The 25,347-nt window shown below is 42.5% G+C and overlaps 1 protein-coding gene across 1 annotated transcript; it reads right to left on the reverse strand.

Annotated features, from left to right (window-relative positions):
- Nucleotides 1-4: 4 nt before the first annotated feature.
- On the reverse strand, nucleotides 5-25,007 carry LOC306975572 (pleckstrin homology domain-containing family G member 3). Its single transcript, XM_079573160.1, has 19 exons — nucleotides 24,920-25,007; nucleotides 24,761-24,828; nucleotides 11,813-12,315; nucleotides 9,189-9,289; nucleotides 8,004-8,073; nucleotides 7,878-7,924; nucleotides 7,642-7,792; nucleotides 7,291-7,422; nucleotides 6,300-6,482; nucleotides 6,075-6,167; nucleotides 5,637-5,723; nucleotides 5,520-5,547; nucleotides 5,296-5,394; nucleotides 5,167-5,199; nucleotides 4,538-4,548; nucleotides 3,868-4,221; nucleotides 3,332-3,442; nucleotides 1,686-2,988; nucleotides 5-1,209 (listed from the first exon to the last, which is right to left on the reverse strand). Exons 1-19 carry the CDS (start codon nucleotides 24,988-24,990, stop codon nucleotides 536-538), a joined length of 4,119 nt encoding a protein of 1,372 aa, XP_079429286.1. The 5' UTR covers nucleotides 24,991-25,007; the 3' UTR covers nucleotides 5-535.
- Nucleotides 25,008-25,347: the final 340 nt, after the last annotated feature.

A 25,347-nucleotide genomic window follows, 5' to 3' on the forward strand; every position in this document is an offset into this window, starting at 1 on the left:
CATGTTTTATTTAAAAATCATATATTTTCTGAAAAGTAAAAAGGTGACAGATAAGTAAATGGAACCTCATGCTCCACAGATACAGTGTCATAAATAAGCAGTACAGAGTAAAATGGCAACATCAAGGAAACACAGCTCCAGTGATGCTAAGAGTGCGTGTGGAAGCAGCCTATTGTTAGTTCACAGACATTAAAAGAAAGTCTCTTTGGCATCAGACATAGTTCACAGCTAACCTTCCATCTGATGTGGCCCTTTGTGTCCCCCTGAAAGTCTTACACTTCATACGGTTAGAGTCAGGCTGTTATAGTGGTTATAGCTCACTGCTGAAAATGGTTTGGAACCAACAGGATCTTATCCTGCCATTGTAGCTTGTAGCAAGTATTTACAGATTTATAATTACTTTATACAGCACAGTTAGATATCCATATGTACAAAACATACTTTAAATATACAATTTCCCTCCAGGCCATTACATTATTGAGAGTCCAAATGAACAACTCAACGGCTCTTCAAAGAGTCCATCAATTTGAGGTTTTTAGGAGCTTGAGCTTAAACTCTGAAACTTTTCCCGCAAACTTTTCACAATATTACTTTCGTGGAATTTTCCAGAACCAATGGCAGCTTTTGTGTCAGACTCCAGGTGGTCATAGAGGTGGCTCTCAGAGCTGTCCATGTCCCTGGAGGCCAGACACAGCTGGCTGGTTGTGTGAAGGCTTCTCACAGGATGCTGAAGGTTTTGAACCTCGTGCAGGGGATGAGAGCTGAGCATATGTTCCAGAGAGCTCCACCTACACAGCACAGAGCGGCCCTTCGGTGGGGCCCAGTCCTCCAGCCCACACCTGCCTTCGTGGTGTACTGGCACAGACTTTGACCTGGGACAGTCTGCAATAGCTTTGTGGAGGTCAGAGGAGCTGCTGTACTGCTGTGAATTGTCTGTGCCACTGCTCAGGGGGCTGCTCACAGGTGTATGCACCACTGTGCTGTTCTGGGACACATTTGAAGAGTTGGCCTCAGCATCTTGTGTATACTTGGAGCGCAGTTCCTGTACATCAGGCCAGTGGAAGATCTCTGACTGTGGGGTGTGTGGGGAGATGAGCGTGCTGTGAGAGCTTACACCTGAGCTGGGAGTTTGCACTGGGCTCGGTGAACTCACTTCAGGGATCACTGCTTGAGTGGTAATGTTCAAAGCCAACCTCAGGTTAGGTTTCCCTGCAAAAAAAAGAAAGATTATAAATATGCTCATCATATAGTCCAACTAGGTTCATTAGGTCTTCTACTAATGATGCTATTATGTTCTTATAGCCACACCTGTATGTTATTTTGTAAATGACAGTTTCGGCTACAACTGTGGCCTTCCTCAGAGGTTGTCACATGGTGTCTGATCCAACGGCGGTATTTGTTCGCCACCGAGATCCGGAAGAGCGCCCCTCGGACTGTGAACCAGGACGAGGGGGCATACCAACTTTCTCAGCCTGCTACTACAAGCAGGAACCCGGAGGCAAAAACTGTTTAAATCAGCTGACCAGACACAGCAGCAACACCACGTGACACCTCTGAGGAAGGCCACAGTTGTAGCCGAAACTGTCAGGTTCAAAATAACAGAGGTCTGGCTATAAGAACATAATAGCGTGCTCATACTATTTTCAACTATAATTATTCTTTGACATTAATGGTACACTATTTACCATTTTTTCTAAACGGTGTCCTTTCTTCTTGGACAGCTAGCATGCTCCTCAGGCCAGGCTGAGCTCCTGCTTCTTGGACTTTTTGCCACTTTGTGGGTCTGTTATTTTTAATGCGTTGACTGTACTGACGTGCCAGCTGAAAAACTTTGCTTTTCATCTTCCCCATATCTTGGAGGATTTGGTCTTCTTCCATACTTGTCTGGAAACTGATGGTACTAGGTAAATACTCTGGACTGAAATGGCCCTTGTCCGGTGTAGAGTCAGGTTCAGTCTCTTCTACAGTAACTGCTGGAGAAGATAGGTTAACTTGGTCTTCTGTAGTTTGACACTCAGTGTTGTTTTGTTCTGAACTCTCTAAACAGTCAGTATGTGGTGCTTGCAGTAACCGATGGTCAGGCTGCTCTGTTGTGTGTGGAGATTCATCACGTTCTTCTTTAAAGTCCATTTCTTCCCAGAGCTTAAGCATCTCTGATGAAGGTTTGAACACTTCATTATTGTAACTGGTTGACATTGGTTCAGTCTCCAGATGCGTTTCAGTATTTTCACTACTGTCCAAACCAGGAAGATCAAACACAGACCAGGAAGTGGGTCGGTTTCGGGAGAGTTCTTTTTTGTGAAGTGGAGTAGCCTGCTCCAGTGGAGTACTATTGATCTGCTTACTCAGCTGTCTGACCAGCCCAGCTGGAATATAGGAGAGACTCTCCCTGCGCTTTATGCTGAAGTTGACATCTTGGTGCTCAGCGTGTTCATAGTATCTTCTGATTTTGTGGATGAGGAGTATGTCCTGCTTAGAAAGAGTGGACCGACGCTCTTCTGGAATAAAATCAGTCAGCTCCGGTTCATGGGAAGACGACAGTGGCTCTGGAGAGCTACTAAACATTTGCATGTCCTTTTCCAGATCTAAGCAGGCTGAGGAGTATGTAAGAGGCTCATTATCAGTCAAAGGTGAGGAACATGCAACTGAACCTAAGTCCTCCGAGATGAGACTGCTCTGTCTGGAAATGCTGTGAATGTAGCGCTCTGACACCACACTAGCCTGGTCCAACAGATGCTGACTGTGCGCTACCATCTCCGGCTCCTCTTCCGACATCTCTCCATTGGTCAGCTCTCTTGTCTCCTCCACCTGAAAACTAGAAGAGTCACTTCCTGCTTCCTCTTCCTCTGCAGTCTCCTGGGACGTGTTGTGAGGTTCTGGTGTGCTGGTGGGTACGGACTCAGGTGTGTGGCAATATGGCACCTCAGGATGATGGCTGACGTTTGTGGGAGAGACACAGTCGAAAGAGCACAGGTCCTCCACAGTCACCTGAAACGGTACAAAATGAACTAAGTTTGCAGTGTACATTTGAAGGTCAAAGAGAGAAAAAAAGGTGTGTAACTTCGTCTCCTAACACTTGATAATTTCACACCATCACTGTTGCTCACTGCAATTATGTCACCAATAGATTGGTTGTTTATCAGAATTTGTTTACGGCTCTAGCTTACTTTTCAGAACATCTGCTTAAAAGAGACCAGCTACAAGCTGTAAACTGGAGATAAGCCTCAAAAGTTAAAATTAGCAAGAATATCAGGCAGGACCAGCCTGTAATCTGTGGGATGTTTGATTCCAGTCTGTGGCAAGGGTTCTATGTAAATGCTTCATTAATCACCTGTGTCGTGTGTGGGCCTGTCCCAGCCACATCTTCATGTTTGCCCCCTGGGCTGTGAGTCTCCATCAAAGGTGTATCCTGTACCGTGGGGACTTCTGTGTTATCAGCACCCTGATAAGGAAAAACAGAATATTATTGTTGCCAGCTGATATTAGATGATCAACATCACCAACTGATAATAAAAAAAGCTCAAATGCAAATAATAAATGCATATTAGCAAAAACAAACAAAAAGACAGAAAGCTTTATTTGACATAATACTTTATTTGACAACAAAACAACGTTATATCTCATATATGCAAAACATGCAATTCTAAAAACCATAATAAAAGACAGGAATGGAACAGCATGCAAAAGTAAAAAGCATTGCTAAAGATCAGACAATAACACAAATGAAAGCAAGTCAAGTGTTAGTAATGTTGTAAAGTGAAGAGGGATTGGGATGAGGCCCACTGTTTGAGAGCACAGAGCAGAGGACAGAGACTGAACAGCACAGCAGAGCTCCAATAGAAACCCAAAGATGTGAGAAACCCTCACCGTTGTGAAGTGAGTGGAAAGCAAAGCCCTGCTTCTAGATTGCCAGCAGGAGATGGCCGCCAGCACTGAGCTGGCAAAGTCGGCTACCTGGTCATCCCCCATCAGATTCTCCTCTCCCTCATCCTCATCTTCCTCAGCCTCCTTGGCATTGTCTGATTCCTTTACGGCATCTGTGTGAGAGCCAAGTCTCTCCTCACATTCAGGAGCACAGAGCAGGTCTCTTGAGGTAATATAATCGTCCACACTCAGCCTTTGAGCAAGAGGCTCATCTACAGTGGAGGCCAGCGTGCTAACACTGGAGGCTGGCTGAAGAGAACGCCTGTCTCCCAGCAGGGCACCCTCACTGTCTGCGTGCTGCAGCAGGAAATCACAGACATGTGGCGAATTATTGCAAGGCCAGAGTTGGAGCAACATGAAAATAGCAAAAGTGCAAATGGAATAGACACATAAAACGGCTTTAGCCCAGTGAGATATGATTTTGAAATTCAAAAAACACAACAGCTCAATAACTTTAAGGATTAGCCATTTTCATTTAGAGATGAAGTCTTTTGGCAAAGTGCAAATGTTTTAGTTTGTGTAAAGCATATCTCACTTCTGCACAGAGCTAAAACACCGTTGTGGCACAACAGAACAGCCTAGAGTTAACAGGAGAACTAAATTTAGTTCTTACCTTCAGTACAGCTGCATAGCAAGGCAGACATAGAAAAAAGAAGAAACAATTAGATCATTATATCTGATATGAAAACATTATCATCCTGTACAATTATAGCGAGAACAACCTCTGTGCCCCCCCCCACACAGGAAGAGGAGGAGTTAGTCTGGGCCAGACTTACGGGATGCCGTGATTAGATAAATACTAGAAATATCTCCCTCTCACTGGCACAAACAGGCCAGGATGCAATTTGCTGGGATATGATGAGCTCCCCTCACCGAGATGCGAAGGCCGACATGATAATTGCTTCTTCATTGCATTGGTCAAACAATTGGTTTGTATGGGAGCACAGCAGACTGAAGAACACAATTTTGCTCTGATAAAATTACAAGAGGGGCAGAGCACCCATCTCATTAAAAAAAAGAGCCTCTGACCAACCAGTGTTATATTACTTCATTATGACAGAGGCTGTTGAGTGGGAGTGGGATTGAGTGTGTCTTTTGATCTGTTTTTCCAGGTGTCTTTGAGGAAGAACAAAGCCTTAAATTCAAATGAGGACATGCAACATTCAACCAAGAAAATAACACTGGAGGTACAAGCACAATGTATAGTTAAAACAATTCACATCCTTGTCTTTTGTCACTCACATTTTGCACTCCGAAAGATCTGTTTGACTGGTTCTACAAAAAAAAAAGAAACAACATGTAACAATCTATAATTTTATAGATTTTTAAATTCTTTACAACACTGAACAGGTGCTTTTTGCCGTGATTTACCAGATCTTCGCCGTCCATTTCTTATGGAACTGTGGAGTTCTTCAGTCTGATTGCTTGATTTCTTAGTTCTCTCAGGACTGTAGTGGAACTTGCCTGAATCTAGACAGTAACATGAGTGGTCATTACAATTACAGGAAAAATGACACTCTCTCAGTTAATTGAACATCCTCTCTTTGACACCAATACTTTCCCCTGCCCCGTACTTTCTCATTGTGGAAACTTACAGTTATTATCCAACATGGCTTCTTTGGCCTAGAGCAAAAGACAACACGTGATTAATTAGGATTCCAGTATAGAAAGTTATACATTAACTTAACTGCTTGTATGGATTTGTTGTTTACCTTTGGTGGAACAATGGTGCTGTGATTTTCCAGTATGAGCCTCTTAATGTTATGCGACCAAAGACACTTTTCTTCAATAGACCGAGCCTGTGAATTAGAACAGTTCAAGAAATGAAAAATATGCACTGACCCAACTAAACACCAGATGTATAAAATCGTCAGGCAGTCAGGCAGCATCAATCACAAGGTAAAATTGCAGCAGTTTTGTAGACTGTTAAGTTTCAGTCTTCTCTCAAATATAAACATAAATCACACATCAAATCCCAATTGAAAAACTAGTCAGAAAAATAGCAACATGGCATTTATTTTTTCCAAAAATCCAGCAACCCCATTTCAATGCAACTAGACCACATCTCTGTTCCTTCTACAGGTAAGAACCAATCATCATTACATAGGGTACATATTGTAATCCAACACATGATGCACAGTGGCACTTACTTGCACTGTGTGGGGTTGCTTAGGATGCTTGAAATGGATGACACTGAAGAGTAAGGGATCCTTGGCACTATCAAGTAGCATTAGCGTGGAGCACTGGAATGGGGAGAGAAAAGCAAAAACAACTAAGATTACATTACGGTCAGGCAAGTTGTACTGTACGTCTGTAGTTCAGTCCCCATTGTATTACACCATGGCATTGTTCATAGAAAATATTTTAAAGCGTACAGAGATGTGGGTCTTGTAGACATAATTTTCTCCTCTTCTCTTGGTGATGAGGAGCATCTTTTCAAACAAGAACAGTGTCCGCGTGTTCTTGGCCCGGAGCACATGAAAAGTGCCCTCCAGCACCAGCTCTCCAAAGGTGGTCAGATCAGCACCCTTCCAGTTGATCAGAAGAGACTGGATCTCCTGCAGACAGGAGAGCACAACAACTTCAGCATAAACGTACAAACTATAAAATAAATTGGAAGGAAAATGGATGATATGGGCTAAGCCCATGGCTTAGTCTTTGAATTCTGCTCTTGTGGAGACTTGTGGAGAGTCTTTGGATGTTTGCTCATCTTTGTTAACAGTCTCTCACTGAAGTCTTGCTCAATGTTGCAGAAGTATCTGTTCAAAACGTTTTTGTATTTTTTGTATTGCTTGACGATACTTACACATTATGAACCATATGTAAAGCAGTGGTAGATACTTGAATCATAATTCATAAATATATTATAAATAAAATGTTGCAGTTCTACAATCAAAGCGACTAAAGCGCTGCTGGTTCTTCTAGTGTCAGTCACAGCAAATCATTATTTCAAGTTTACATGGGTGAGATGCACGAATGACACAACCAAAAATGTACTTTGGTATAAAATTGCTAATACTTTATATGAAAGCAATCTTTTGTCATATATATCCTAACTGAAGTCTAAATTACTACTGCTCTTATGCTGGGACACTCTCTTTTCTGGCAGCTGCTTGTGTCAGGTTCATCGTTGTACCACTGGTTATTAAACCAGAGACAGTAAGGGGCTGTAAAGGTTTCAGATCGAAGCACTCCATTCTTTCCATTTAAAGAAATTGTCTGGACATGATCAATGCAAGAAGGTCAGCTGGCCCCCGGTGGAGCAAGGGTTTATAGGACACACATTTTGAAAAGACAAGTGACAAAAGATGGAGCCTATACTGTTATATTTGCACTCTGAACTGTATGTCTTTATTGACAACTAACCTGCACTCTAACCGCATGCTCATGCTTCCTCTTCATATCATTAATGTACCAAGCCACTCCGGTCATGGTTTCTATGGCCTCTTGAATCACCTCATAACCCTCCTCATCAGAGTCAAAGTGCTTTACAATTTCCTGAAATACATAAGAAAAAGAGACATAAATACAATAAGCATCAAAACATCATTTATATTACAGTGGGTTCAGAAGGTAGTCATACACCGCTATTCATTCCTGTTATTATATAAGTATATGTTTATTATACAAGTTATCTAATTTGTTCCTAATACAGAGGTTGCACCGTTCTGTATCAGTCACAAATGGCTCTGTCTATTAGATATATTCCTTGTGTACCTGCAGGAGCAGGTGATATTTGAGGATCCTCTGGACTGGCTTGAGCAGGTATGAGCCCAGCGGCAAAGAGCGTTTCAGAGTGGCTTGTCGATCCCTGAAGAACTTGGCCAAATTTTTGCATCTCATACAATCTGTAAGTGCTGCCACGGAGCTGAACCACAACATACAAACTAATGTCAACAAACGTACAACTAAATAATATAATTCAGCCAAATGTCTGAAGTGAAAGTACTTACTTGGGGTAGTTGTTGCAATATTGAGTGTATATTTCAAAAGATTCACTCTAAAAAGAACAAAAAAGAGTTAGTTACGTGTTCAATCATGTTTTACTAATAGTAATTAGGAACAAACAGACCACTTACCTTATCTACGAAGCACTGGGCAATGGCCACAGGGTCTCTCTGACACATGTCCAATGACTGTAGAAGTTCACTGAAAAAGAACCACCATATGTTGGTATTTTGTTGTATCCTAAATCCAAACAGTGGTTACAATGCAGAATTTTTTAGTGATCTGTCTGTAGTAGCCTACAACCATCACTAGAGGACAGTGTTTGTTTGACATACATTATTGATTTGAAATTGACAGAAAAAGCAATAACTCGAGTATAATAGAGCTACAAATTTTCCATATTGCCTTTTAAAATTTGGATTTGGAATTACTATCAATATTATTACAACCACAATCCTGTAGCTCGCAGAACTTTGGAACTTCCTCTGAAAATCAGAGCTGCCTCATCTGTGGAGAGTTTAATTCACTGGCAAAAAGACACTTCTTAGCACTGGCTTGTAAGCCAAACTGAGCAAAATATTTGTTCATCCTTTATGTTTAAAATTGTATATCTCTAACATTGTTTTAGTGGTTATTTTTCACTTTAGAGTAGAACTACTAGTTTTTAAGTAAACTTGACCGGTGCAATACTCAGTATTGGGAGTAAACTAAATGAGTTTAAACCCATGTTGCTGAGTCCTCATTCCAATGCACAGATTACAGAGAATATTGGTATGGTCTCGGGCCAGAGCTACTCAGACACACTGTAGACACATACTGTACTGTATAGTTGCTTCAAGGTTTATCTTGACCATGTCAATATTTGATCATACCACATGACTGCCCAATACAATAGTTCAGATTGAGGGGTCGGGGTAACACAATAGTCATCTGTGGTAAGGTCAGATAAATCAAAGGTGACTTTTATAGGTCCTGAGAGAATAGAAACGCTATATAGGGAACAGTAAATTATCACGCTATACACTACAGTTCAACTGAGCAAAAAAACTACAACCCCATTTTCTCTACCATTTCTGCTTTCACAGCGAGAATCTCAATGGTTTGGCTTCAATAAAAAAGAAATGTGTGTTTTGGCAAGTGGTCAACAAAGAGTAATGTCTGACACTAAAGTCAGAGCGCCCAATAACCCCTCTAGTGCAGTATACCGTGTTAACTTCTGTCACAATCAGGGTTTTTGACCATGTACCTTTCACCATAAAAATCACCCTGACCAGCTCTCGTCTTTGTGTGTAATGTATTCTGACAAAAGGCTTTACCTGTTAAATTCATAGATGTCTTCAATGTTTCCAAACAGAGCACACACCTGGTCTGGTCGAATAGGAAGGTTGTTTGTATCGATAATGTGAGCCAGATAATCCTGGAAGAGAAAACGCACATTTCATCTCATCTCATTACTGTGTGTATGTAAGCTAATGTTTGAGAAGTTCGCATTTAGAGTGCTGGTTTGCAGAGAAACAGTTCGCTCATTGTGCGTCTCTTAAACCAGTTATGATGTGCAGCCTGTTTTCACATGACATAGTTTTTCTGCAGCAAACCTGGACATGTGATCTACAGCTCTGGCCAACATCAAGACAGAATAGCTTTGGGTGTACCTTAAACATTTCATCGTTCATACAAAGAGTTTTTTGAGTGGTTCCTTTTAAGGATCGGTTCTGTAGTCAGACTGTCTGCATGCTGATCCAGACTGTAACGTCAGCGCCTGAGCCCCCTCCTCTCAGCAACCGTCTACTCCCTACAACTCAGGGGTATTCGACGCTGATAAAAATAACGAATGGATGAACTAGGCATGCCAACATCTGGATGTCTGCCCGCTCATCTGGACAATTATTCAGTCATGTGTCAAGAGGAACACATGACTGCTTTGATTAAACTATCCAATTAGTGTTACTGCCATACAATGTCAGATGAGGTCAGTCATGGAAAATATTTATTTTGATGTAGATATCTGGAAGTAAGGACATCTGAACCATTTAGCAAATGTAATTGTTACTTTACTGGATATGTTTTTTTCATGAAGAGAGAATTTTGTTCGAGAACAATTGCATCTCTGGTCAGTGCCAGTGGTTGAGGAGTTTGACAATATATTGATTCAAGCAAAAGAAGTAAAAAGTGATGACCCAAATAATTACTTAAGGGACTATACTTTTTTTCTAAAAAAAAAACCTGCGCATCTAAATATAACGTATTTGTGTCAATCTCATAAACTTACAGGCTAGTTTTCTAGCATTTCTGTGACAGTGACCCTGAAAAATATTAAATGTGCCTTTGAACTTGTCCCTTTGAAGAATTTAGAGGCATCAAATATGTTAGGAATGTTAGGAATGAGTTTGGATACAACAAACATTTTAATCTAGTGGCTTCCCCTTTCATAGTTCACAGTTTCATCAAAAAAATTAAATGTATGCCCGCCTATAGTCCGTAGTCACTATATTTTCAAAGATGGAATCAGTGGCCGCACAGGCAGCACAGTGAGCACTCTCTCCTCAAAGCAAGACGGTTCCAGGTTAAGTTCATGGACCAAGTAGGCCGTCTCTATGTCTGTGTAAGAGTCTTGAGAGTGATCTGTTGGAACAACTCCATCCCAGACCTGAAGCAACTCTAGTGACAACAATGCAGACTATGCAAACCTTGGGTGTGTGCAGGCCAGGTGCTGGGAAGCGTTTGGTTATCTGGGCTTAACAGCTGTTCAGTAATCTCTACCACATCAGAAGGGAAATATTGACACACCAGCAGTTGCTTTGCCGTCTTGGGATTAAGTAGGAACTGTGGATTAGTTTGCTGAGGAAACAGTGCCAGACTATTGAAGGTGTTCACACATTCACGCCGCATTCTGACCTTGGTGCAAAGTCTACATAATGCAGCGCCGCGTCAATTTGATCAGTGCATTCTTTTAAATGGAAAAAAGATGGCGGATATATTTGCAGTAATTGGGCATTGAAAGAAAATCTACCGACTATGATTTCATACATGTTGGTGTTGGATTGAAAAGCTGCTTGCACAGACCCCAACTTCTTCAGTCAAAAACACTGAATGGCTCCATATTCTCTCCATCCCACAAGCCAGATTCCAGCACTGTCAAATCCAGCAGAGGTGCGAGTGGGCTTACTGGCCCGTCACTCCATCACATCATGTGTTTAAGACATTACCGTCAGCACCGAAGGGAAATGTTTGACAGCTGTAAAGAATAAGAATGGTGTAGGTCACAATGGATAGCCGTCTGGAAGCAGTCTGCAGTGTGTGATAACAGATGAGCTTCAGGAGAAAGCACAACCATCCAGGGACCTTTCTGCCTTCCTTATCTAATTTTATGAATAAATGCGAGTCAACTGGCCAAGATGAAAGAGAAAAAAATGTCTGTAGCAACTTGGATGTTTGAGCTCCAGATATGGTACAGGCAGAAAGTTTTCTTTGCGCTATAAATATGCAAGATGATTTATGCACAACACATTAAGCAGAACATAACTTGCACCCCTGATTTTAAAACATAAACCGTCAGAAAAATCTTGATTCAATATTTTTTCCAAAACGGTGCAGGCACATTGGGGAACTGGTTTGTTTACAAGTGTTAAGTCTAGATCAGAGACAAAACTATGTGTTGCAATAAAGGGTTAGTAGTACGAGAAGCACAATGCACAACTATGGTGCCTAACAGAGCAGCCATTCTTTGCTGTGAGCTGCTGTTACAACCAGTCCCTTACTTTGGCAACCATTTCGTCAGCACATTAACTGCAAAACACGCTACAGACATTAAGTCATACTTTGAAGGAGAATTAATTCAAGAGGACCATAGCTTTTAAGGCATACAGGAAACTGTTGATTCACGCTCGTTTATTTCCAACAGTTGGCCTCTTGTAAATTCTTGGCTTTCTCTCTCTCTCACCTCCACAATACTCCGTAGGTCTTTGACATACATGCGCTCCGTCTCGATGATCTCCATCACAACCCTGTCCACGTACGTCAAATTGGGGTTTGGAGCCATGGCGTCCGTAATGACCGGCGGAGGCTGGAGATGCCGCATGATGCTGCCGTTGGTTTTCCTTTTGCAGTTATTGTTATTCCTCTGGTTACTAATCACATCTTTCCAGTGTCCCCTGCTCTCGGGCTCCGCGGCTCCGTTGCACTGGGCAGGACTCAGCTCCAGGTCGATGTCGTCCTCGCTGGGTATGGGGGGTGTGGAGGAGGACGGAAGGGCCGCCGTGCTCCCGAAAAGGCTCTGGCTGTCCCGGGACGAGCCGGAGGACAGGGTGGACACCAGGCTCACGGGCCGCTCGCTCTCTCCGTCCAGGGGGTCCATGCATATTCGGGTGTAGCAGTCCGGGCCGGAGTCCGCGCGGGGCTGCTCCTGCTCAGTGTGGGGGAGCGGCGCGGACAGCTGAGGAGACTCTGGAACAAAGATGAGAGAAATATGATGATTAAAAATAGATTGTTTTTGTTGTTTTGTTTTCTTGTAACTCAAGTTAACAGTTCAACATAGTTTCAAATTATTTATCAACTGGTAGGACTACATTTTGACTTTACCCAACGTTGCCATTAGACAATGACAGGCTTTTGGCAGGTGCCTTAGTTCTAACAGGTGCCATTTACATTTCAGATTTACAACAGTTAATGTCACAACACTGCACTGTACTATTTTGTGCAGAGGTAATAACAGTGATGGAAGTAAAGCTGCATTCCAAACGTCTAATAGCTTACTGACATGAGACGTGAAATGTTTGGCCAATAAATAAAATAAAAATTATAGAGTGACTTCAGGACCTATTAAATACACTGAGGCTGTAGACCAGAACCTTTTGTGAATTCTCAAATCCATAAAAAATGGTCCGAAGCCACATTATTTTTAACCCAAATTTGACCAAAATGGAAAAAATGATTGCTGATTCCAGAATATCGTTACTCTAAAGATACCCATAAAGATCTTGAGTGACAACCTGAGAATCCTGTCATGTTACTTCACACCGAGCCGACCATTGTATAGACATGTGTGTAACTGACAGGTCGTGCCTCTGTGTTTCTAATCTGCAGCTAAAAGGAGGTGGGACAAAGTAAGGGGCCCTACTCAAATCATTACTGACAGGGCCTAATTACTACACTGCAGATTCAATGGAAAACCCAGCCATTTCCTCCTGTTCTCCTCCCTGCTGTCGACTCAACCTAGAAAAACCAATGAAGACATAAAAAAAAAAAAATGTGTTTATGTATCTTTATAAGGCTGTGTTTGAATTGAAAAGAAATTGAATCCATATTGGGTTTCACATCTTTCCTTGCCAGATGGGAAATTTTCCTGCAAAATGTTATCCAAATATATGCGGTCATGGCGAAGTGCGGATGGGGGCACGGAGTAGCATCTTTGCCTTAGTATTTCTGCAGTCTAACGTGAAATAATGCGTCAAGAAAATCCCCAAAGAATGTATCAAATGTAGTTATACAGAACACCAGCAGAGGGTGCAAAGCCACCCCTGCGGCTGCAGTAAAAGGAAAGAGTTTAAAATGAAACTCAAAACAATGATAGCTACCAACTCTGTGCAGTGAGAGTTGGCTACAGACAAGATCAGGCAAGGTTTGGTGATTATTATGTGGCTAAACGCTCAAAGTTCAAAGTTGTTGAATAAATGGTGTTTTGTGACTCGAGACTAATAGATGCGGTTCCAAGAGCCTCGAGCTATTAAAGGAATAGGCCACCGTTTTTATATACTAAGATATGTTCTTACCTCACTTTAGTCGAGTTAATATATCCCCGTCTGGTCATTGTCCGCGCGCTCTGTCACGCAAACGGAGCACATACGCAGCCTCTCCCATATGTGACATAGCTCCGAAAAAGCTCACGATAGAAGCTACCAAGCTCTTCCACGTGTTCCCTATTTAAATAAAGTTACGTGAAGTGTTTTCATGCGAAGTATATTTACACAGAAATGTAACGTGTCGATTTTATAAGCAAATAAAAAGGGGGACTATATTGTGAGGCGTAATGATACGAGGAGCACAGCGTCCGCGTAGTAACTCCTAAAGACTTCCCCCCGCTCACTTCCGTCAATAACCTTTAGGAGTTACTGCGCGGACGTTTTACTCCTCGTATCATTACGCCTCACAATATAGTCCCCCTTTTTATTTGCTTATAAAATCGACACGTTACATTTCTGTGTAAATATACTTCGCATGAAAACACTTCACGTAACTTTATTTAAATAGGGAACACGTGGAAGAGCTTGGTAGCTTCTATCGTGAGCTTTTTCGGAGCTATGTCACATATGGGAGAGGCTGCGTATGTGCTCCGTTTGCGTGACAGAGCGCGCGGACAATGACCAGACGGGGATATATTAACTCGACTAAAGTGAGGTAAGAACATATCTTAGTATATAAAAACGGTGGCCTATTCCTTTAAGATAAACATTAAATTAAAACGACTCGAGTAAATGATATTGTCTACTGGGAATGGAGCGCTGAAAATGCCCTGAATTAACTGTTCTAAATGGACTTATCTTGCACATTTAGCAGCCATGTAATGTTTTATAGGGCTCAGGGGATTATGAACAAAAAAAAAGTAAACTGTAGTATTTGAAAACACATGCAGTCTTGTGATTCAGAGCAGAGTGACTGGCTGCTGGGTGATGTCGGTCAGTTCATTCAGTGCAGTTTGTTCACATGCAGAAAACAACTTGGCGTCCCTTGTGTTTCCATGAGTCAGACGGACTTGAGCTCACAAGATTTTCAAGACTACTACTCCCCACACACACACACACACGACGTTTCCAACAACATCATTCCCCTGTTAAACCCCAGTGTGAGAAACAGCTGGTGAGCAGGAGGCGACCGCTATGAAAGTCCTGTTTACACGGACACATCTGAAGCCTGGTGGTGCAGAGGAGCGCACTGTGGTCTGCGCCTAAATCACTATGAACAAAGTATCCGCTTCCTCTCCGGTTCAGTCTTTTGGCTTTGGCGTTGTGCTCCGTCTGGCATGTGAAACTCCCTTCCTTCGCTTCCACCCACTCCTGGTATCCCGCTACAATAAATGAAGCACTGTACTGTACGGAGCAGTCAATGCCCAGCTGAAAAGGAGGGGGGGGAGCACAGCTATGACAACTAAGGACAGCCCAACATCAACAGAGTGTTTGCGGATTTTCCACAGTCCCTGCATTCAATACGTCCTTGCACAGAACCTTGACCTATATTTGCACAAAGTAAAAACTATAATCCCATAGAATACCTACACATTGCTATGATATATTTCTGAATGATCGATGTATCCCAAACTGTAATGATTCAACACCGAACTTCAGAATGAAGTTCCAGCCAATATTCTCTTCATTTGTGAATCCTGCCTGCTGTAATGTTGCTAATCCCAATGCATAGGGTCTTGTATCTTGCACCAAAGCTTTCACTAACCACTTGACTTTGCTTTAAGACACTATCTGTGGCTGATAGGGCACGTGTTCCACAGGGAAAACAGCGCAGCAGTGACCCGCTCGCTCCCTTTGTTGATACAGGCTGAGCGGAGGAATGCAACAGCCTGGTCAACATGTAGGTTTAAGATAAGCCCAGCGCCTGGCCTTTCCATCCTGACCAAGCAGAATGCCTCCTCTAAGCAGCCATTATCATTGTCCCTGATGTTCCACGCAGCAGCAGGCCATTCCCGCATCTGCGAAACATTTAGGGCTCACGCTTCTTTTTTTTTCTTTTTCTTTGGGGAGGAAAATGAAGCCACAGAGCAAGGCCATGCCCATTACTGTGCCACTATGTTGTCAGAAGTGGGTCGCTGATGAAGGCTGCGAGGCTGAGATCGATTTCACGTTAAAATGCAGCAGATGGAAATATACTGCATTCTAATTTAGCATCCAAGTTAGCAGACGTCCTTGTATGGCATTAGCTGTCTGTCGCCACTTCGGATTCAAGGATACAGTGGATTCGAGACATTTACATACCCCTCTTATTGGTACCGTTCATACCCAGCCATACACTAAATTATTTGACATATAGCACCATTAAAACAGATGAACGATGTTAATTTATTCCTTTTCCTTCCATTTTATTTCTCTTGCATTTATATCATTTGTTTGAGGTGAAACAACCAAGAAACTTCCTTTAACTAAAAAAGGGCAGAAAAAACACTTTCCAAATTTTTCTTATTCTCCCCCAGTTCCCCCAATTTTTTTTACGTGTTTTTTTTTCAAAGTTCCCCCAAATATTTTAATTTTTCCCCCAATTTTCCCCCTAAATTCTCCCAAATTTTCCCAATTGTTCCACGTTCTTTTTCTCCAATTTCCCCAAAATGTCAGTTTTTCCACTTATTTTTGCCAATTTTTTTTTTTTCAACTTTTATTTTCCTTCCTTTTTTTTTTTGATGACAGCATCAAAACTTTAATATTAAGATTGCATATAGCTTATAGAATAGCAATAAAGAATTAATAATTATGTTTTTTTAAATGGGGAAAAGTCCTCAAAATGGTGCGCATATTCGGAAAAAAAGTCATGACTGTCTGAAATTCATTTTTGGTGTCTAAATACTCGGTCACTGATAAATGCTACATAATAAAAGGCCTGAAAACTTTCTGAACCCACAGTAAATTTTTACACACATCATAACAGTGGACAATGAATTCAAACTACACGTGCCTTTCTAAAAATTACACCTCTCTGAATTGATTGTGAAAAGCTGAAATGCCACTGCTGTTTTGGCCACAAATGCAGCCAATGGTCTATAAAAGGAAACCAGCATAACAGCAGCAACAGAGCGCGTGCAGGCTCAAACCATATGTTCATGTGTGTAACTACCAGTTGGCCCAGACCGTAAAATATAACATCTGCACGCGAACATCCACCTTTGGCGGCGGCCATTTTGAAAGAAAACATGTAGGCTTTAACGGAGTGTTAATTGTTCTCAAGTGGCGACAGTAAACACCTCAAGCGCTGGGTAAACATTGGCAGCACATTAAGCCTGATTCGAAGTTTTCAATACATTGTAGAAAAGTTAGAAGGTTAAGCATATGGTCGAGTACAAAAGCATAGAAATCCAAGCCTCCGTTTTCACATTCACACCCCACAAAAGAGAAACATTTCAGCCAACCACAACACAAGCCCTTTGTTACAGCGCGACATCAATGCAGTCTTTAACTCGCAGACATAACCATTAACCACGCTCAAGGATACAAAGATAGTATAGTATTTGTTTGGGCTACATTTCAGGCCGTGTGCACCTTCACCTCAGTGGTTTCATTGTCTGCCCTAAAAAGACTGTTTTCTGGGTCTTTGCTTCATCACATACAGCACAGTAAGATGGTGTCCAGATATTCTAATAGCATATGACAATTATGTTTTACTGCAAGTTAAAATAAATTCACTTTGAGTAATCTATTCTGCATGTTTCTTTCATTAGGCAGTTATTGCCAATTGGAGTGTCAAGACTGTAGTGCAGAGATTATTTTTTCATGGGGGAAAATACATATGTTTTCTTTTCACCAATGAATTAAAAAAAAAGAAGGAACCCCTGCACTGTAGTTCTTTACACAGGAGCTTCCTGGCTGCTAAACTGTGGTTAACATTTACAGAACAAAGGTATGTGTCGTGCCACGCGCTTGACCTTCCCCATTCTTTTGTCGACTGGATGAAAACAAATCCCCTGAACAGAGGAGGACGTGAATCCAGTTCCGCTGTGATTGTGAGCTCGTGCGGGACACACACCTGACCCGATGACACGCAGGTGAGTGAGGGGGCAGACAGTACCCCATTCACTCACTCAGGGGAGTGATGACGAGTCAGTCTGCAGCTAATAATGTCAAGTCTGCTCTCCAAAGACACAAAGCAGGCAGTTCATCAAGTCAAAAGTGAATCATGGCCTTTAACAGGTAAAGCATAAGCGTACTTGAGCACACCTGTTTGTTAGAAAGGTCCCACTGACATCACTGGTGGGGGAGATAAAGTAAAACGTTCCTCATCTCATCTGCCGCAGGTAAGGAACAATCTCACAAAATTGTCCAAAACTATTCACTGGCAAAGTAAACACACCAACATGACCTAACACAGCAGAACATTGCACATTTCTACAGATCATCACCTTCACTGATCGCGTTATAGGCCACAACATGCAGCAATGACGTGAGCCGTGGGTGCATGTGTCCTCACCTGGGTGCATGCAAAACTAGTCAGCATACAGACAGATACCCATGCAAATCCTAGGGCAGTCATTCTAGCTTTTTCCTTTCTCCCATGGCTACATATTTCCTGTTCAGTTTCAACCAAGCCTTTGTTTGTTAGTGTGTGACATAACTAAACAAACGCACAATAAAGATAATCATGCCGTAGTTATAACAGGTTCATGACATGATGACGCATAAACCTTTTCCAAATGTTAGGTGTTTCAGTCATTTCCAGTTGACACACACCATATAGCTGCTTGGCAAATACAATGACTAGTCCGGGGTCACGCCTTTCCCACCTGAGATCAGATGACCGACGATTAAGATTAAGCAATCAGAGAACCACACAGTCCGTTATCAAGCATCAAGTATGGCAGTTCACATTAATAAGGAAAAACTTCAGTCATTTTCAGCCAGAGTAAGTGGTTAATCAGATGTGAGAGAAGGTTTGAAGTTGGCTCTGAATGACACAGGGTTCTTTGAGCTGAAATGTCTTTATTTGCATTGACGCACTACACGCAAACAGCTGTAATTGGACTGTCCTAAAATCAGACAGTGGGAATCAGTGAGCACAATTCCAGATGCTCACGCAGTCGCAAACGGAGTAGGAATATGTGGCCCACCAGGCTAACAACGTAGTGATAGGGCTGCAGAATTTGTGAACAAATATCTAATTGCACATTTTAAGATAAAAACTGTGCAATTATATGTATAGTTTTGTTTCAAAAGCAACATTCAGATCATTGTTCATAATTATTGTAAACATATATTCAGTATCATTAGCATTTCAGACAAGACTAACATATGAACTGGTTAACCAATACAAGAATTACATTTGTGGAGGTCTTGTTCGTAAAGGATATTGTACAGCTTGAAAAAATGTGTTTGTGATTTGTTAATTGCAACCATTCAAATTGTGATTTAGATTGAATAGTTTTTAATTGCACAGCCCTACAGTACAATGTATTAGATAGAACATTGAGGATGCAGACTGAAGCAAGAACATGCCCGATCACATCTTAATAAAACTGTAGACCAGAATAATAAATGCCCAATCAAACAACCAACAAAAATAATATACAAGAAGGATATTGCAATAGTTTCCAATACTTGTTCCATACCTCTAAGTCAGCACTTGTTATGTCCAAAAACAAAATCCATCAAGACCGAGTTTTCCCTTTATTTCCAAACCTTCGCTTAAAACAACATCTCTGCATTGCTCAGAAAAGAAAAGGAAAAAACTGTCAGCGCTCGGCCAGTCTGATGTCATTTAGTCTAACCAAATAGGAAGCAAAGTAACAGGAACAACCTTTATTCTGCATGCAAATTAACATCCTAAAACGAGATCAATACAAAGGACGTTTCTTACCGCTGGAAAATAGACACAGGGTCCAAAGACTTGCTTCCATCAGTAACTGGGACATTTCACATGTATTTTAAAGCCTACATTAGTATTGACAAGGCATTCTGGGGAATAAACAAGCCTTTGCTTGCAATACACCATTCACTAAGCCCCTCCCGCTTTAATCATCCTGACTCATGCATCAAACGCTATGACTTTCAACCACTCACTACCTTCCCTCCAGACACTACCTGGATATTACATGCTCCGTAGTAATAAAAGTATTCAACGCTCACGGCTTGAGTCACTTTGACAAGTTCTTTCTTTCCCCTCAGGATGCGATAACTTGTGCCGACAGTGTGGTATGTCGTTATCTGAGGATTTCTCGACAGTATTGCTCTTGTGTAAAGTCCTTGACAATTCACATTGAAATTCTTTCCCTGTGTTTTTGTGAGGGCTCAAAGCGGCTCACAAAGAGAACAGACACCCCCATTGCTACAACATACAAGAGCCCGGCTCCTAATTGGCTGGTTAGTATGTTCACTTAAAAGCACGGGCCCTTGAGGTGACAGCTAATCTGCCAAGTGATCTGTCATGGCTGAGGGCGCACTGGGCGACCTTGTATCCTCCAGGGGACAGGGGGAATCATGCTTTGCACTAAATCTTAATAAAGTTTTCCGGCCCTCAGAGACCTCTTCGCATGCCCCGACACTCAGCTGTGGATGGAGATGAAGAGGGAGCAGCCGTTTTGTTCTGATCCGCTTGAGAAGAACTCCTCCCAGCCAAACAGTGCTGAATGGACCCCTCAGGAGACATGGGGGCAGCAGTATAAAAGAAAACTCCTGGGATTAGGGCCCAAGTCCCGAGAGGCCATTATCAAACAGCATGAGTCGCAACAGTAGTAAATGTGCCATGAAAGCAGCGGCTCGGGTAAGTGGGCCAACTCGGTATTTCACAATGTGATCTGAAGGTAAAGGTTGTCATTCCAAAGTGGAGTGGGAATTTTCCACAGTACTAGGATTTGTACTGAAACCAAATGCACTGTTTACATGTAAATCATACGGGCCGAAACTTGACCTGTTTGTCCAATCGGCAATTCAGCTTCATAGTTCACTCCCATGTCTCACTATGGGATAAAAGACATGGCTATTATTTATATTACGCATAGGCCTTGGTAGTTATAACTTGAATAATGTGTCTATAAAATATTTCAATATTTAAAAAAAGCAAAGGTCAGCAGGGGGCACAAGAGCAACATCTGGTGCACAGTGGAAAAGGAAACCGTCCAAAATCAAGCTAAAAGCAATGGTAACTAAAGTCAAACAGGCCAAACCTTGGAAGGAAACCAATTTCAAACATGGTAAAAGATTTTAAAGCACGTGTCACGGATGCCAATACAGTATTACAGAGAACAAGCCATCAGTCTTGAGTGTGGAAGAGAAATATGAAGCAAGATACTGAAGCAATTACACAAAATGCTACTCAAGGTTGCTAAAGATCTGTACCCGTTTGGAAATATCGCTCTACGTTTACTTCAACAAAAAGCAAAAAGGATGTTAATAATTAGCTTTCAGTTAGGTAAACAAATAGCAACTGGATAAGGCTGGCTGAGTATGCACACTAGCCTCAAAAAGTTCATTCAACATACACTAATCGCTGCGCAAGGAAATTTCGAACAGGAGCAAATATTGTGATAGAAATAATTGTCTGATGGTGCTAGATGATGTCAATTCCAGGAAATGAACAGGATGTTGAGGAAGCCTGAATGAAACCACATCACCCGCATGAAGAGTGACAAGCATGAAAGAGGTGCAATGTCAAAGAAGCGAAAGGACAAACCCACTAGAAGCTCAAATTTAATCCTATGAACTCTCCCCCTGCGTTCGACCCCGCTTCTGAAAGGACCCCGCCGTGCCAGCTGACCTCAGACCATCGGCATGTGATGATCCACTTAGGGAAACTCCTCCATCCACACGCTCTCCTCCCTCCCCGACCCCCCCCCACCTTTAGGCACTACCCCATAGCCGGACCTGATAGCTATTGGACTCCCACTTCCTACGGGCAACACACTCCCCCATATGGGGCTGATGGGACGCCCGAGGTGGGAGCCCATTGTGAAGTTTACCAGCAATTTGACAGTCTCGGCGACCTGATAGAGGCTATTTGCTGTGTCCACAAATGTTAGTGACCGGACAGCTGCGGGAGTGTGGAGAATGTCGGCTTTTTCAAACTCCTAATCAGTCTTCTTGCGTGTGGCGTCAGAAAAGCTGTGTCGTTGCCCTTCCTGTCGTTTAGGGGAAGCGCAAGCCACCCAACCATGAAAACCAACCGCATTTCACACTCATGTTTATTCTTCTCATGACAAGATATTCTGTAGACAACATATCATTAACATTGTGAAGATGCAGTTCTGTTCGGTCATCCCGTCGTCTGCGTCACCTACTTAGTAGCCGTCAGCGACATACCATGTTGGTGGCGGCAGACAGGCAATTAAGAGTCAAATGAGTTTAAGAGAGGCCATTGAATAGACGCAGACGAAGCAGAGGGTCTGTAACTAATGTGGGTAATCCATCGGAAGAGCTTTATAGAGGAAATGCCATTTTAAGAGGCCATACAATATTCCCCTTTGAAATAAATGCCTTTCTCAGAGGAGTGGGTCAAGTTCCTATTACAATTTTAATATAATATGGGGAGGACTAATTCTATAATGTATTATGCCCTTGATAGTCGATTCAAAATCCAAAAACGAAAGCAAATTCAAAATGCTACATGCACTCCAACCTCCTAGCAAATTCCAAGATTCCCGGAATGATGGGGAGTCTCTATTGACCTCACAAAAACCCCACCCCCTGAGCCAATGCTCAAGTCAAGAAGTGGTGTTTATCACGTATCATAAAGGGGGAGAAGTGTCTGCAAGTGATTCTTTTTGGTGTAATACCAGCGTGATATCATCCAGATGGAGGCAAAATGAGTTGCAATGTGCAGTGGAGGAATATATTTAACATATGCAACAAAAAGGACACTTCACTGTTGGGGCTAAAGCACCAGTGTGCAGAACCAGTGTGCCGGCTGCATTTCTGTTGCGTGGACTAGTCTTGGTAAGTTGATCTCTTCTTATGCTAGTCCAGTGTGGATTAAAATATGGCCAGTCTGGGGTCGGCCACTGCTCCTAACAGTGAAGGAGAGCTATGAGGTATGATTGGACAATGACTGTTTTGGGGTGTGGCTTTGCGAAAGGTCAATTGACTCTGTGCATAACTTCAAATCATAACAACGCTGCCCAAGTGACTTCCTGTTCCGATCCAGCACGCCAAAATAAACACACACAGCTCGACTCATTGATTAGTTCAGCAGGTACTTGCAACATTACAATTTTAAGTGTTTTGTCTGTTAATAGTCAGGATGACAGGAAGTCACTTCTTGGGCGGCGTTGATTATTATTTGAAGTAACACAAAAGCACATTACACCAACTAAATCAAGAGGAAAGAATCAAGTTTCACTGAATTTCATCAATGCTACGAACAATATCATTAAAACATTTTGTGCATCAAACACGCACAGTCTTTTCAGACATGTGCCTCACTGTGAAGGTTGTACTAAAGCAATTATTTCCTTTACAGGAGCGGGGCTTGGACAACCTGTGATTAACTCAACAGGCAATTAAGCGTCCAAAGGGTTCCAGTCCAGGAGCTCCTTTAACAAATCCACTCAAGAAATGCAGCCACCCTTGCCATCATCTATCTACAGGACAGGCCAGTGCTCACCGATGCTGAAAATCTGCAGTGAAAGGAGATGATCCATTTACGCCCTCAGGACCCCTTTGGAGCGGTACATTGTGCGTGCACAGCTACATTCTTGCCCAGGGTTAACTCTTATCTCAGGGGCAGCTCTGTGACCTCACATTCAGACACCGTTTTTAAAAGGAGCTCATAATGTATTAAAAAGACTTTGAGCTTACAATGATGTTCTCTCGTTAAAGTGACCTGGAGTTGTGGTTTGTTTCATTTATGCATGTTTGAATAGGCCTGAAAATTCAGTCTATCCCCTTCTCAAGAGATCAAAACACTAGCCCCCCACATGGAGTGATTTTTTTCTTTTTCTTTTTAAAGTCCAGACACCTTCACTGGATTCATTCTGTACAAAATTTTACCTCTCAGTCTCAAACTGCTTCCACTACAAATGTCTATCAATTAGCTATCCTTTTCTAACCGCTTTACTCCCTTTGTTCTCTGCTAGCAAAAAAGGGGGAAAAATTAGTATTTGATATAATATAGGATCCTTAAGCCCATAGATTTTCCAGTTGAAATATGAGAACTGCTACAGTGACTGCTGAGCACTGGCCGACCCGGCTGGAAAATATGAGCGCTTTTTGTCATCCAATTGTTCTGGGAAAAAGACATTTAAGCTAACTTTCAACAGCTGAAGAGACCTCCGTTTTGCTTGGAGTCGCGCCAAGAAATTCTCTATGGTGTCATCTAAAGGCTACACAGCCATTCTCCACTTCAAAAGATCCGAAGCTCCACGGTCGCCACAGCCTCTTTATTGTTTGCATTCACCGGACCAGGGTTTTTCTTTCACCAGGGCTGTTCCTGCACTCTGTTAATTACCTCAGACAGACCCTCTACCCTCCAATTACCATCCATCAATCTTCTGCAGACGCATGTCAAACCTTTACTTCACCCACTCCATGTGAGACTATTGCACAGGCTGCGGGAGTTCTGAAGTGTTTTCCTATACCTAAATGACCTGAGAGTATATGAGTTGTCCTTTTGGGGGAAAGCTGAGACAGAACTTTTCACAAGGGCGGCACACGTCTTCTCAAGCCAAAAGGCCGCTTCGAGCCAAAACTGAACCGCAAAAAGAGGAAAAACAGAGATCCATTGACATGTTGGTATTCTTCGTCCAAAGTGGAGGCCTAGCGCCAAATGTGTTCAGAAAACAGAAGCGGCGTGAGGGGAGTAGGGGGGGAGCAAGGGACAGGCCCGAGCAAAGTGATTACAAAGGGTCCTGTGTCGATGTCCTGGCTCTGTGACTAAAGATAATGAATGCTAAAATAATATGTCATTTGGCTGGTACTTAGTAAGACAAGGTTAGCACTTGATGTTGAGCTGACAATGTTTCCTAGTGCCTGTGTTTCCAGTTTGATGGTGTAGTTCCGTTATATGAAGGGGGTTCGGCCCAGCTTCCCTGCTGCACAAAGAGCCTCTCTGCCAGCCCCTACTGTAGGAGGGGCATTTCTTTCCTATTCTTCACTTTTCTATACAGTCCCTGGTATCCCTGCTACAGCGGCAGGAATTTCAGCAGTCTATGTGGGAGATTTCGAAAGCGTGAGTCACCGATAGGCCTTGATCTTACCTTCCCCCATTGGGCCCTGGTGCAGAGCAGACTGAGACCCCTCTGGCATGGCACTCTTGCCTCTGCAGCTGCAAAACACAAACACAACTGGTCAAACAGAGGCAAGCGATCACATGTGAGCACTTACAGAACAAACAGTATGGCCATGTGTATATTCACATCAACACATTTCTTCTCTGGAAGGTTTGAATGCTTAACTCGCTCACTGGGCGAGAGCAGTGAAGTCTCATTGGGGCTTATTCACAGGGAAATTCTTCCCATTCCACTGCTTGCTGCTCTGTGTTGCCTCATGCCAACTCCAAGGTACTTTAAAATGAGACTGGTGCAATATGAACTTGCAAAGGAGGCACTGGAGAGGTTACAATGTGAGCGACAAATCATTTAGGCTCAAACTATCCACTTTACCATCCAGTTGGGAAGCCAGTTGCTGATTTTTGGCACTGAGAAGAAATGAGGATGCATCTCAAAGTGTCGTTCCAAAATTGAAATTGAGATTTTGATTAATTTCCCAGCCGTACAATATTGGCAACTGTTCGGGCCTGTCGTTACATTGTCTTGTGAGCCTCATCAATCAAGTGTTCAAAGTC

Source organism: Gobius niger (genome assembly GCF_951799975.1).
Source record: "Gobius niger genome assembly, chromosome: 16".
NCBI lineage: Eukaryota > Metazoa > Chordata > Actinopteri > Gobiiformes > Gobiidae > Gobius > Gobius niger.